General features: G+C 53.9%; 1 protein-coding gene across 2 annotated transcripts in view; it reads left to right on the forward strand.

The window, feature by feature from the left end:
- The first annotated feature begins 10,480 nt into the window (after positions 1 to 10,480).
- Positions 10,481 to 13,822, forward strand: part of EPHB2 (EPH receptor B2) — a 121,027-nt gene continuing 117,685 nt past the window's right edge. The window contains exon 1 of one of the 2 annotated variants that reach the window (XM_065876401.1): positions 10,481 to 10,540. In XM_065876401.1, the coding sequence (XP_065732473.1) occupies positions 10,484 to 10,540 (57 nt within the window). In that variant the 5' untranslated portion in view covers positions 10,481 to 10,483. The remainder of the gene's footprint in view (positions 10,541 to 13,822) is intronic. The other variant, XM_065876391.1, reaches the window with a different exon arrangement.

Consider the following 13,822-nt stretch of genomic DNA (forward strand, 5'->3'; position numbering starts at 1 on the left):
GGGGGAAATGTATGCCTGATGACTGGATACTTAAGTGGGAAGCTTGGTATATGGGCAGGTAGATGAATGGGTGGTAGGTTATAGGGCGAGTGGAATGGTAGACGGATGGTGTTAAGTGAGTGCGTGGATGGATGAATGGATAGTTGGATGGATGATGGGTGAATAGGTAAATGGGGACAATAATAATTCTATCTCATAGGGTGTTACAAGCATCAAAGGAGTGACAGCACAGTCATTGGCACTAAGTAAGTGCTTTGAATTATATAATATATGGAGCCACCTTGTAACAGTAACCGTATTTCCTGGAGGAAAAATCCAGACACCCAGATGGTGTAAGCAGAAAAGAGCATTTGATGTCTGCGTAGGCTGTGGGGGGGTCGGGGCGAGGTGGGGTGTACGTGGCTTTAACAGAGGCTGGGGGCTATCACAGTGATCCAGACTCTGCCCTAACCATGTTGTACTCACAATCCAGTTGGGCTGATGAGTAAAAGTCTCAGGGCAGGGTGACAAGGGTGACAATGAGAGGTACACATAGGACTGTGGAAACCCCAGTGCTGGGGTCATCAGGAAGGGCTTCTAGGAGGGGGTGACATTTGAGATGGGTCTTGAAGGATGTGTATGAGTGTCCTGGGTAGGTCAGAAGGGCGAGGAATGTTGCAGGGAGAGGAACGCCTTGAGCGCTGGACTGCAGAGTGGGAGGTCTGTCCAAGGGGCAGAGGAGAGACGCAAAATATTTAGCAACCGCTCAGAAGGGGTGCCTACTGTAAACACCTGGGGCGCCTGGGCTCCTGCCTCGCTTAGCCAGCCCGAGGCGGGTCCCGGAAGTAACTGCCTACCTGAGTGTGTCTCCTCTTCTTTAAAAAGGCTATGGCAAGGGGGACTTCCCTGGTGGCACAGTGGTTTGCCAATGCAGGGGACACGGGTTTGCTCCCTGGTCTGGGAAGATCCCACATGCCGCGGAGCAACTAAGCCTGTGTGCCACAACTACTGAGCCTGCGCTCTAGAGCCCGCAAGCCACAACTGCTGAGCTCACATGCCACAACTACTGAAGCCCGTGCACCTAGAGCCCGTGCTCCGCAACAAGAGAAGCCACTGCAGTGAGAAGCCCACGCACCGCAATGAAGAGTAGCCCCCACTCGCTGCAACTAGAGAAAGCCCGTGTGCAGCAACGAAGACCCAACATAGTCAAAAATAAATAAAATGCATTTTTAAAAAAAAAGGGCTGTGACAGGGACTTCCCTGGTGGTCCGGTGGTTAAGACTCCATGCTTCCACTGCAGGGGGCACGGGTTCGATTCCTGGCTGGGGAACTAAGATCCCGCATGCTGCACAGTGCGGCCAAAAAACCCAAAATGGCTATGATGCATGTTCCCCACTAATCAGTCACTGTTAGGGTCTCACGAGATAAAGTCAAAAAGTGCTCAGCACAGGCCTGGCACACAGTAGGTGCTCAGTAATGCCTGCTGCCATCACTATATTTTTATTACCTACTTAATAGGTGGGAAAGGTCTATGGATTTATTTAAGTAAAAGGGCCTTAAAAATTAAAAAGCATTGGGACTTCCCTGGTGGTGCAGTGGTTAAGAATCCACCTGTCAGTGCAGGGGAAATGGGCTCGAGCCCTGGTCCAGGAAGATCCCACATTCCGCGGAGCAACTAAGCCCGTGCGCCACAACTACTGAGCCTGCGCTCTAGAGCCGGCGAGCCACAACTACTGAGCCTGCGTGCCACAACTACTGAGACTGCGTGCCACAACTACTGAAGCCTGCGTGCCTAGAGCCTGTGCTCCACAACGAGAGAAGCCACCGCAATGAGAAACCCGCGCACCGCAACGAAGACCGAACGCAGCCAAAAATGAATACAAATAAATAATTAAATTTATAAAAAAATTAAAAAGCATCGGACAAATGCTGGCTGTGAAAGGCAGCCTGGTGTATCAGGAAGGCTCAAGGGCAATAGAAGTGAGTTCAATTTCTGACTCGCTGTGTGACCTTGGCCAAGTCACCTAACCTCTCAGAGCTTCATTTTCCTTCTGTATAAAATGGGACCAGTAAGAGTAACAGGCATCCCTCAGGGTTGTCGTGAGGACTGACTGAGCTCTTCTGTGTGCAGGGCCGTTCCCGTCCCCGCTTCCCTTCTTTCCCTTCCCCAGAAAGCCCTGGTGTTCATTTACCACCACCCCCCGCCCCCCAAGCAACCCCTTCCCAGACCCCCATCCATCATCCTGTCCTTTGCGGAGGTTAAGTGGGTCCCCAAGCAGCGAATCCAAACTCTCCCAAAGCCCCGGCCGCACAATGTGGCCTGCTGTTAGCGAGCACCCCGGCTGGCCCGGAGGATTGGGTTTCAGCCAGGCGGCCGGCGCTGGCGGATGCCCAGGCCAGCGGTGGGCAGGCGGGGGACAGAGTGGAGGAGCCGGCGTCATGGGGACTCCTCCGGCCAGGCCTGAGAAAACAAGAACAGGCTCCAGGCAGGCAACCGAGGCAGAGAAGGGCCTCCGAGCGGCAGGAGGACAAGTAGGGGTATGTGTTGGGAGAGTCGTTGGGCAGAAGGATTTTACATTAGCTGGGTCCCCTTTCCGTGAGCCTGGGGGCGGAGCAGGGGGGCCGAGCCGGAAAAATACCATGCTGCCTCTTGGCAGATTTCACCTTATAAGATCCATAGCCTTCTCAGGGCTGCTCTGGCATCACCACCCCCTACTTGGTTGCTTTGGACCAGTGACCCCAAAGACCCTCTTAGCCGCTGTTCCTCACCTGGTTTTCAGAGGAGAGGCCACGGGAAACCCAGTTGGGCTGATGGTTCAAATCCAGCTTTGCTGCTTTTTGGCTGTGTGTCTTTAGGCAGGTCTCTTAGCCTCTCTGAGCTCAGTTTTCTCATCTGTACAATGAGGATAACAGCACAAGCCTTGCAGGGTGTGCAGAGTGCTCAAGACCTGGCATTGAGGGCATGGTACATAAATGCTCTGATTTTTTTCCTCTCCCATTTGCGAGGCATCATGACCTGGTAGTTTCTGGGCTCAGACCGAACAGGTCCCATCCTGCCCTGCCCCTTACTGGCTGTGTGACCTTGGGGGAGTCCTTGATCTCTCCAAGCCTTGGTTTCTCCATTACTTGCTGTGGGAGGTCAACGAGACAGGGTCAGTGAAGCCCACTGTCTTCCTCTGTGAGTGTTAGTGATTTTCACTGTTGCCTTCATATGGCCCAGCCTTTGCATTTTATAAAGACCTTCGCACCCAGCTCCTCCTTGGATCCTCTAAGCAACTCTGTGAGGTACACAGAGTGAGGATGTTGTGATCCCCATTTAATAGATGAAGAGACTGAGGCTCGGAAAGGTGAAGTGACTTCGCCAAATTACCTAGCTTATCCATGGCCTTGAACTTTATCTACTGATTCCTGACTGTGGCCTCCTCTTAGAATTCTAATACGGGTTGTGGAAAGAATGCCCCAACTCCCAGCCACTGACAGCCCAGGTCTGGCCTCCAGGCTGTGGCTAACATCTCACCAGGCTGTGGTGGGGTAGACGGGCTTGTGTTTGAATCACCTCAGCCTCATTGGCCCCACCAGGGAGCAGCCAGAGCTGCTGGGAGGGGTTCAGAGCAGCATCTGAGGCTTGGGTCATGTGCCAGGCTGAAGGGCTGCCTGGGCTGTGGGCTGCTGGCCAGTCTGGGACAAAGACCCCAGGGAATAGCTACGAGGTGTCTGTCCATCTTCAGGATCAACCATGTTCTCAGGACAGACCATGTCACTACTCTCCTCAGGGACCCTCTATAGCCCCCCATTGCCCCATTTTGGGTCTTTGGGACAAGATTCAAACTCCTTAGCTCCACATTTGAAGCCCTACAGGTCTGGCCCCATTCCAAGCTACCAGATCCATCCACAAAGTATTTTGCTCCCATCCCATGGGACAGACACTCCAGCATGATGCAGTGGTTAAGAATATGGGCTTTGGTGTAAGGCAGATGCAGCTCCACCACTGCCCGGCCATGAAAACCTTCAACAATCTCTCCTAACTTTAGTTTTCCCATCTGTAAAGGGAGATTCAATAAAGTACCTACTTTATCAATAGTTACGATGCCATGAGATAATGAATGGCAAACCCTTAGCCCAGAGCCCTGCGTTGAGACCCCGTCCTCAGGTTTTACCGTTGCCCAAACTGCCCCTCAAGTTTTATACCTCCGTGCCTTTGATTCTTCACGCCCTTTACATGGCATGCCCTTCCCCTCTTCTCCCAGCTCAAATGCCACCTCCTTTGAGATGCCTTCGCTGATTCCCTGGTCGAAGCTAATCCTTTCTTCCCTTGGGTCTCCGGGCTCGAGGCCCGGACCAGCTGTTTCACTCTGCCTCTCCCTGTAGAAAGTTCACGTGTCAGGCACTCGTCTGGAAGCTCCTTGAGGGAAGGACCTGCTCACCTGTTTCTGCGTCCCCAGTACTCAGCACAGGGCCTGGCTCACAGGAGGTAGAGTAGATGTGTGTTGAATGACCATGATCTTGTTACTTAACCCAGGAGAACTCAGGGACAGCTGCCAGGAAGAAAGAGCCTTTGAGTGAAGTTTTGGAAGAGAAGTTAGCCAGGCTGTAAAGCTGGAAGGGCCAGACATTACAAGCACGAAAATTGGGAACAGTCAAGTCACCAAGGCCCAAGGAAACATAGTACCTTCTGCAAGCAGAAGGAAATTCAGGATGGCTGGACACTGCTGGAAGTTAATTAGCTGGCCCAGCCAGCAGGGGCCTTGAATGCATTGTTGAGGAGCTAGCACTTTATCTCGCTGACAGTGGGAGCTCTGAAGGGCATGAAGCTCAGTTAAGACATGATATACATGGGCTTTAGGAACCTCACCCAGCTTCCATGTGCAGATCGAATATATCTGCTGTGTATCAGAACCAGTTCTCAGTGCTAAGGTTACAGTGGTGAGGGAAACAGACACAGCGCTCCCCCAGAATGAGGGCCCTGGGAGACTGGAGATCAACAGGACTCACCTACATGATGTCACTTAATTCTCACGTGACCCATTTTACAGATGGGGGAAACTGAGGCCCAGAGAGGAGGACGATCTTGCCTGCAGTCACACACTAGAACTTGCCAGAACCAAGGTTCTAGCATAGACAGTCTGCCCCACTCCCCTGCTGCCCTCCGGCCTCTTTCCCCTCCTGTCCTTACACAGGGCCATATACAGGGAGAGCATACAAAAAGTCCTGGTGCGTGCATGCATGTGTGTGTGTTTTAAGGCTGTAGCTGCAGCCTCCTAAAAATAACACAGAGCAAGAATGAGACACATGTGGGTTCAAATCCTAGCCCTGCCTGTGAGCCTTTGTGTAGCCGCTTCACTTCTCTGATGTCAGTTTCCACATCTGAAAAATGGGGCTAATAGCGTGTACCCCGCTGGTTGCCATGAGCCTGAGGCCATACTTAGAGTGCACAGCTCATTGCCTAGCACATGGTAGGCGTTTAAGGAATGTTCCTCCTCGTGTCTGGAACTCTCACCTACTGTCATTAGTGCAGATAAACAGTATCTGTGGCCCTAGAGACGTATGGCCCAAGAGGGAGGTCAGACAGAGCTGACCAGGGGTGGGTCGGGGAGCAGAGGGCGACCACCCACCCCAGCCTGCAAACAGAGCCTCGCGAAGCCACCCTCCTGTTGGCCCAACGCTAACGACTTCATTGTGTCTCCCCTTTTAGCTCAAATATTTCTGAAATGCGCACTGCTCATTCACACATAGCCAGAGGGGTCTTCGGGCCTCCCCGGCCTGTGCAGTTGGGGCCTCCTGATTGCTTCCTTCTGTGCAGTCTCCAGGAAGCAGAGGGGGTGCGGGAGCAGTGGGGCAAGGGCCAAAGCCGCTCCCAGGGCCCAGACCCTGTTTTCCCACTCTGGGCTGGTGGCCGGAGGCCCTGGTTCCAGCTTTCAGCTGGATGCTAAGCATGTTGTCCACAGAGCCTCAGTTTCCTCATCTTTCTGCGGGGGTTTTTTAATGGTCACTTAGAGCATCCAGGGCTTGGGAACTGGACATTTGCAGGGCTAGCTGGGGTGGGAGTGCCCAGAGGTGAGTGGAAGGGCAGTGTCAGGCAGGATGGGGGGTGTGGCTGGCACCAGGGGGGCTGGGAAAGATGTGGGCAGGTGGGTGTGGTCCAGCAAGGGGGCCTCCGAGAGGCACTGACCTTTACTGGGCAGTTCCTGCTCCAACTCTCCAGCTCAGTCCTCAGCTCCCACCACTCCCTGCCCCCCACACATCTATTCCCACAAACCATGCTGTTGTCTCCTCCGTACCTTTGCCTCTGTTGTCCCTTCTGCCTTGCATAACCTTCCCGCTCAGCCTCTTCTAACTCCCTTCTAATTCATTCTTCAAGCCTTTATCCATGTCACTTCCTCCAAGAAGCTGTCCTTGCATTGTTTGTTTTCTTCTCCTTCTGTACCCGATCCCCATCACACACAGTACCCCATACACATTCCCGTTGCGGTCTTTGTCACATCATGTGGTGATTAATCAATCATCTGTGTACAACAAAAGTGGCTTCCCCTGCACACAGGATTGTCATTGTCACAGTGGGGATGGGGACGGGGACATTTCCAGCAGTTCACAGGCAGCTTGGTGGAGCCTAGTGGTCCCCAAACTGTAGGAAGTGAGATGATGTTAGCTAGTTTGCAGACGAACATTTTTAATTGTAATGGTCTTATGTTTATTTTCCTTCCTTTTATGGCAAGTGATATTGGTTTACCATTTGTAATAATGATAACTTTTTTCCTCTTTAAAATGCACTTAAGAGAAAAAAAAGAGTCAGAAGAAATTTTGTAATTAAATAACAGTGCAGGCTGTAGGTAGAAACAGCTGAAGTCATGGATGGTGTCCTGATGGAGCATGTGTTCAAGCCGTACAGTTTTAGGGGAGGGAAGGGGATTTCAGCCTTCAACTGAAGACCTACTAAGTGTGAAGCCCTGTGCTGGGTCTCGGGGCAGGTAAAGAAGGTGTAGAAGGGGAGAAGATCAGAAGGAACAGTGTGTGTGAGAGAGTACCAGACAATCTGCAGCTGGAGCACCGCGTGTGAATGGAATAGTTGTGTGACCTTGGGCAAGTTCCTAAGCCTTTTTAAGCCTCAGTTTTCCCATCTGTGAAATGGGACAGTATCAACTATCCCTTGGCATCATTGTGAGAATGTTGGTAAGGGTTTCTGGCTCCCAATGGACAGGGTCTCTGTCTCAGTGAACATGAGTTCTCTCCCTCTGTAGGTTTTTGAGATCAGAGGAGCAAAGTCTGGGGTGTTACAGGGAGGAGGGAAGTGCTGGTGATGGAAACAGGGCTTGGCTTTTTGAACCCACCCAGGTTCCTGAGGCAAGAACTACTGACCGCAGATTCCCCGGGAAACTGAGTTTGACTTTGGGGCTTGGTTTGAGAGGAACAAAGAGGAAACCAGGGCATCCCAGGAAAGCAGCATCAGACGGACCAGGAGGGGCTCCCCAGAGGCTGCGGCCCTTGAGCGAGAGGCTGATGTTTGTCAGATGTTGGCAAGCATGGTCTGGGGTGTGGCGGGAGCTGCTTGGACTTGCCTTCACTTGCAGGGGCCACCTAACGAGCCCAAAGGAAACGCTGGGTGTGTGCAGGCGCTGGGTCGGCCAAAGAGCACCACACTCAGTCTAAGAAAGAATAGCCGCCACTTACTGATGATCCGCTTTGCGCTGGGCTGCAAGCTAACAGACCTTCCATCTCCTTGCGTCCTCCTGTCCACCCTCAGAGGGTATTATGGCCATTCTCCAGGTGAGGAAACTGAGGCTTACAAAGGTTGCCTGTCCAGGGTTACAAGGCAAGTGGGTGGCAGAGCGGGTATTGGAATTGAAGTCTGACCTCCCCACCCCAGTTGATCTGCTCTGCTTAGCTGCCTCTTTTGCAGAGGGTGGAGGGAGGTGCCGGCATGGAAAGGCAAAAGGCCAAGGGGAAGTTGTAAGGGAGAACACCCCGGGGTTCCCTCCCGCCACGGCCCCAGGGCTAACAGCTTTCCCAGAGGCAGCCTTCAAGGCAGAGCCCAGGGTCAGCTTGGTGAGAAGGGAGCCCAGGAGGGGCCGGCCTTCTGTGTCCTTCCCAGGGGACATGCAAGCTGGACCCTCCTTTTAGCCCCTTCTTGCTGTGAACCAGCCTGCCCATGGACTTCCTGTCCTTCTGAGATCCTCCCCTTGCTGGTTCCAGATGTGGTGGAAGGCTGAGGTGGGGGAGGGCAGTGGAACCCCCAAGCCTGAGCTCCCTGGGAGCCCAGAGTTTGAGGACCAGCCTTTAGTGCGTGACTTTCGGCAAGTCATTTGCCCACTCTGGGCCTGAGTTTCCACCCAGGCGATGGGGATGTCAGTTCACAGGCCCTCCTCTGGGCTGTGGAATCCTCTAGTGCTTGGCCTCTGGGTCAGCCCAAGAATCCAGCCAAGGGGTGGGGCCACCTGCTTGGCGGCTTGCCTCCCCCGCCCGACCCCTTTCTGGTCCCAAGCAGAGTCTCCTCTCTCCCTTGTTCCACACGGCTCCCAGCAGCTGTTCCTCGGGCCCAGGCAGAGAGCCCGGCTTGGCGCGTCTCTGGCTGAGGCCGATGAGAGAAAACAGGTTAAAAGTTCAGCCCTTGTTCTCTCCAGGAGGAAAAATCTGTAGCATTCGGAGTGTGAAAAGGAACCCTTTTTTTCAGCCCCAAAGTAGCACAATACAACTTCCCTCCAATCTGCCATCAGAAAGATGCCCTTGGCCCTGGACTCCACCGTCCCTGGCACCCTCCTCCCTCCTCACCAGCCCCCAGTGCAAAGGGACACAGTGACCGCAGACACAAGCCACAGGCGGTCATGAGGACACTGCCACATCCTCCCTTGTCAGCTCACAGGTCTGACTGGGGTCACCTCTGGCTAAATGCTTCCTTCTCTCCCACCCTCCCATCCATACCTCCCCTGCCCTAGTTCAAGACCTTGTTACTCCCATTTCGACCTTCACAGAGGCCTGGACACTGTGTACCCTGCCCCCACTCTCTCTGCCCTAGTTCATCCAGCCCAGGCCATCAAACTAAGTATCTAGAAGTTTATAGGGTAGGAAGCAGGAGACCCTCACCTCCCACTCTGCCACCAACTCCTGTGTGATCTTTAGGAAGTCTCTTCCCCTCTCTGTGCCTCAGTTACCCTATTTCTAAAATGAGGCAGTTAGGCTAGACCAGGGAGAGCATCTCAAATGGTGGATGTTAGTTTCCTGGAGCACTGTGGTGAGAAGCATTGTGTAGCCACAGAGTGTGGGGATTGATTAGTGATGTGTCCTGGGCACAGAATTGGAGCATAGCAGCAAGCAGGCCTCTCACTCAGTCTCGCTGATCTAGGTGGTGTGGAAGGTCCAGCTGTGATCCTCTGGGTCTCTCCGCCTCCCCTCTCACAACTATTTGTAGTCATACCCCATCTCCACTAGCAGACTGTGAACCGCTCCATGGTAGGGCTTTGCTAGTCACCATTTTTTCCCTCAGGGTATCCAGTACAGTGCTTGGTACATAATGGGCATCAGGACATATCTGGTGATTGAATACTTGAGCAATTTAAATCTTCTCAGTGCATTGCAGTTCAGTTCAAAAAGTATTTTGAATCCCCTGTGGCAGGAAAGGGGTAGAGGGAGGGGTGCGGAGCCTGATCTGGGGGTGATTGGGGATCTCTCTGGCCCTGTGGGTCTCCTCTGTCATTGGCTGTATGGTTCTTTTCCTCCAGCTTCTGGAATAAGGGGAGGCAAGTGGGGCCTGGCTGGTTCAGAAGCTGATCTGAGTTTCCTGAACCCCCAGAGGGCAGGTGATGGTCTGGCCCCACTGGACACAGTGCTCACCCCTTAAAACCCCTCCATCCCCAGGGCCCTATCCTAGGGGCAGAGTTGGCTGACCCCTAGGGGAGGGGGCCCAGGGTTGAGGGCACAGTGGAGAACCCCAAGTTCCTGGAGAAGGAGGAAAGGTATCCCTCACAGGAGGTGTGGGCCAGAGGGCCAATGTGGGATAACTGATGCGGCTTGGCTGGGACCCAAGGGAGGCCCCTGTAAGGCCAACATTCCTGTTCTGAGAATTTGATGCAAGTGGAAAAGCGAACAGAACCCTAAGTCTGAAGTTAAAATTTGAGATTTCCTGAGGACTCTCTGAAACCCATCCAGGAGACCCCAGATTAAGACCCTTCCCTACCAGTAAAGGAGCAAAGGGGCAATACCTAGGTTGGAGGGATGTGATTAGCTAAGAGGGTGGGGCATAACCATGTGTGAAAGGGCTGGAGTTGGACCTTAAGGGGTGGAGTCTAGAGGAATAGAATCAGATGATTGGCTGGAGTGTGTGAGTGGGCGGGATTATGGAGTGAGAGGCAGGAGCTAAAGGGAGGGTAGTCTATAGGGGTAGATCCAGATGATTGTTTGGAGCAATGGAAGTAGCGCTGTGTAGAGCAGGCCCTCAGGAGGTGGGTTCTTGGTGATTGACGGTGCTTCATAGGCAGCTCAGTGATGACTCTTTGCTGTCTCCACAGAAACGCTGATGGACTCAACCACAGCGACGGCGGAGCTGGGCTGGATTGTGCATCCTCCATCAGGGGTGAGTCAGTGGTCCTCAAACCCTGCCTGCTCTCCCAGGATACCTCGGGTTCTGCTGCAGGGCCCAGATGCCCCGCCTCCCCCACCCCGCCGAATTCCAACCCCTTCTCCTCCTTCAGGTCCCAGGACGTGGCCTCTCATTGCCCCACCCTGCTGGTCCCCTACCATTGATGGAGTGCTAGTTACCATGACAACATGCTGGATGCTTTCAGACTCTAGCCCATAGAATTCTAAACGGGAGGCTGAGGGAATTCCCTGGCGGTCCAGTGGTTAGGACTCTGCACTTCCACCGCCGAGGGCCTGGGTTTGATCCCTGGTTGGGAAACTAAGATCCCACAAGCCACACAGCGTGGCCAAAAAATAACAAATAAATAAATAAATAAAAGCGAGGCTGAGAAGTGGTACACGCACTACCCCCATTTTATAGATGAGGAAGGTGAATTGTCATTTCCTGAGCACCTACTGTGTGTTGTACTATATCAAAGCACCTTTACATCATCTCCAGTCCTATGGGGAGGAATCCTCTCCACTTTACAGGTGCGGAAACTGAGGCTCGGAGAGCTATAGCCACCTGTCAGGGACCCTATGGCTAGTAAGTGATGAGGGCTCAGGTTTGCATCCAGGGCTGTGACCGAGTCTCCTGGGTCCCCGTAACACTAGGCTCCCCCTTCCTGAGCTCTTATCATCCCACTGCCTTGGGTCCAGTGGTCTGAGCCCATGGAGGCTGCGAGCTTCCCGAGAACAAGATCAGGCACAATTTGAGATTCCTCTTTCTTCCCATAACAACCAGCCCAGCAGTTACATAGAGACTGTGGGGTCAGACACTCCTGAAATTCTGTCCCAATTCTGCCACTCACCAGCTGTGTAATTTTGGGCCAGTTCCTTAACCTGTCTGAGCTTTAGTTTCCTCATCTATAAAATGGTGATAATAATGTCTTCCTCTTAGGACTGTTGTGAGGTTCTCCTGCAACATGTCTAGCACGGTGCCTGATGTAGAGTGGGCTCCTAGCGACAGGTAGCTATAGTAACTGTCACCGTCATCATTGTCAGTTCTAGTATCATTCCCTCCTCATCCCCCTGGTCTCTGGGGAGGGCTCCGGGCTCCCACAGCCCATCCCTTCCCTTCCCCCCATCCCAGCTCCTCCTCTGGGACTCAGCTGCTACCCCAAGGAGCTGCATCCCCCCACCCCCCTCAGGTCTGTGCTCTCAATAGGCAGGGCCCCAGGGTCAGGCCTCTTTCTGTGGCTCTTTCTTGTCACCAATTTTCCATCTGTGAAGGCGGCTGGGCGCACATCCCCACCCTGCCAGTAATGAGGCCAGGCTGGGCTGCAGGGCCCCCGGACGCAATTATTTGGGGTGTTTAGGCTGCAGGGCCTCTGCATGTTAATTAGAGAGAGGGGAGAAAGGCAGACTGCTCTAATTAAGTGCTCTAATTAAGTTCTGAAGAAGAGCAGTGATTGAAACAAGGGGCTGACTTTGTCACATGGTGCCACCAAAAAAAAAAAAAATTAAATGCAACGTAGGGAGCTTCAGAGCCACCATTGAAGGAGCGGCTGGGCCAGCTCAGCCTTCCCCACGCACACTTGCCCTTCACGGCATCAGCCCTCCCTGGGCTGGCAAACACCACCCCGCCCTGTGCAGACTTGGCCTGGAGAATCTGAGGGAGGCAAAAGGACAAAGAGGGTGACACCTCTCCCACCACTTGCCCCCGCCCTCCCCCAAAGTCACATTTGGCAGTTGGGGAAATAGAGCCCCAGAGAGGGGCAGTGACTTGCCTAAGGCCACACATCAAGTTAGCAGAGCTGGGACAAAACCCAGGACTCCTGGGCCACTGTTGGGTCCTCATGTTTCAAGACAGTGCGGACAAGCATGGGTCTGGGTCTGGGTCTGTGTGACCTGGGTCAGGTGACCTCACTTCTCTGGTCTCTACTCCCTCATCTAAAATAGAAATAACCCTACTTACCACATGTGATAGTCATAACAAAGAAATGAGACCCTGTTACAGCGCCCACCCTTGGCCCAGCATAGGTGAGTGGGGTTCACTCTGCTGTTGGGTCTACCCCAGACGCAGCCAGCCCAACACCAAGGGGGGCACAGGAGAAGGAGGGGATGGGTGGCTGAGCCCAACAAGCTCTCAGTCCCACTGTGGAGACCAGACCAAGAGGGCCGGGGGTGCCCGGCACTTGTCCAGGCAGGTTGTCCCCGAGGGCCCAAGGGAGAGTCGGTGAATGCGAACACTGCAGCTGGAGGGAGAGCCCGCGGCAAGAGGTTCCAGAGGATGGACAGAGAGACGAGAGGTGCTCGAGGGGTCACAAAAGTGTGAACAAAGGCTCAGCCTACGAGTGAGCTTGGCCTGTGAGCGTCTGTGGAGGGAACATGGCCTGTGCCCTTCCATTTCCGACTTTCCATGGCCCTGCCCAGCCCCTTCCAGCCAGGGGGCTTGGGAACTCGCAGCTGGGTGAGAGCCCAGGCTGGGGCCCAGTGAAGCGCCGAAGTGCGGACCCCAGGCGGGAAGGCGGGAAGGTGTCCCTCCAGGCACTGTCTTAGCCACTTAAGGCCCCAGAGCAGAGCTGCTCTCATGGGGGAAGGCCTTGTCTTCCTGTTATGGGGGTGAGGGCTCTTCTTCCATTGGACTGGGAATCCCCAAGGGCAAGGACTGTGTCTCCCTGATCAGACAGGGAGCTCCCATCAGGCAGAATTCCTGTGTCCCCCATCAGACTGGTAGCTCCCCAAGCACAAGCTCTGTCTGCTTTCAGACAGGGTGGGCCTCTCCCTGATTTCCCTTCCAGGTGGGAGCTTCCCAGGAACAGGGGCCACGTCTTCTTTATCAGATTATTTACCCCTGAGGGTAAGGGTCACATCTCCCACGTTGACTAGGGCAATACCAAGAGCAGGGTGTGTGCCCTTCCCATCAGATTGGCATGTCTCCCTCATAGGCTGGGGGATTCCTCAGAGCCAAGGCTATGTCTCCCGCTCAGCTTAGAGTTCTCTGATGGCAAGCATCACGTCTCCATCATCAGACTGGAAGCTCCCTTAGCTAGGGCCTGTGCCTCCCCCATTAGACTAGGAGTGGAAGCTCCCTTAGCTAGGGCCTGTGCCTCCCCCATTAGACTAGGACTGGAAGCTCCCTTAGCTAGGGTCTGTGCCTCCCCCATTAGACTAGGAGGCCCCTGATGGTAGGTGTTCTGTCTACCCCCATCAGACTGGAGGATTCCCTAGGGAAGAGTCTGTGCCTCCCCTCTCAGACAGGGTGTTCCCTGGGGCTAAGCCCCTACCTCCCCCA

This window comes from Phocoena phocoena, chromosome 1 (assembly GCF_963924675.1).
Source record: "Phocoena phocoena chromosome 1, mPhoPho1.1, whole genome shotgun sequence".
Taxonomy (NCBI): domain Eukaryota; kingdom Metazoa; phylum Chordata; class Mammalia; order Artiodactyla; family Phocoenidae; genus Phocoena; species Phocoena phocoena.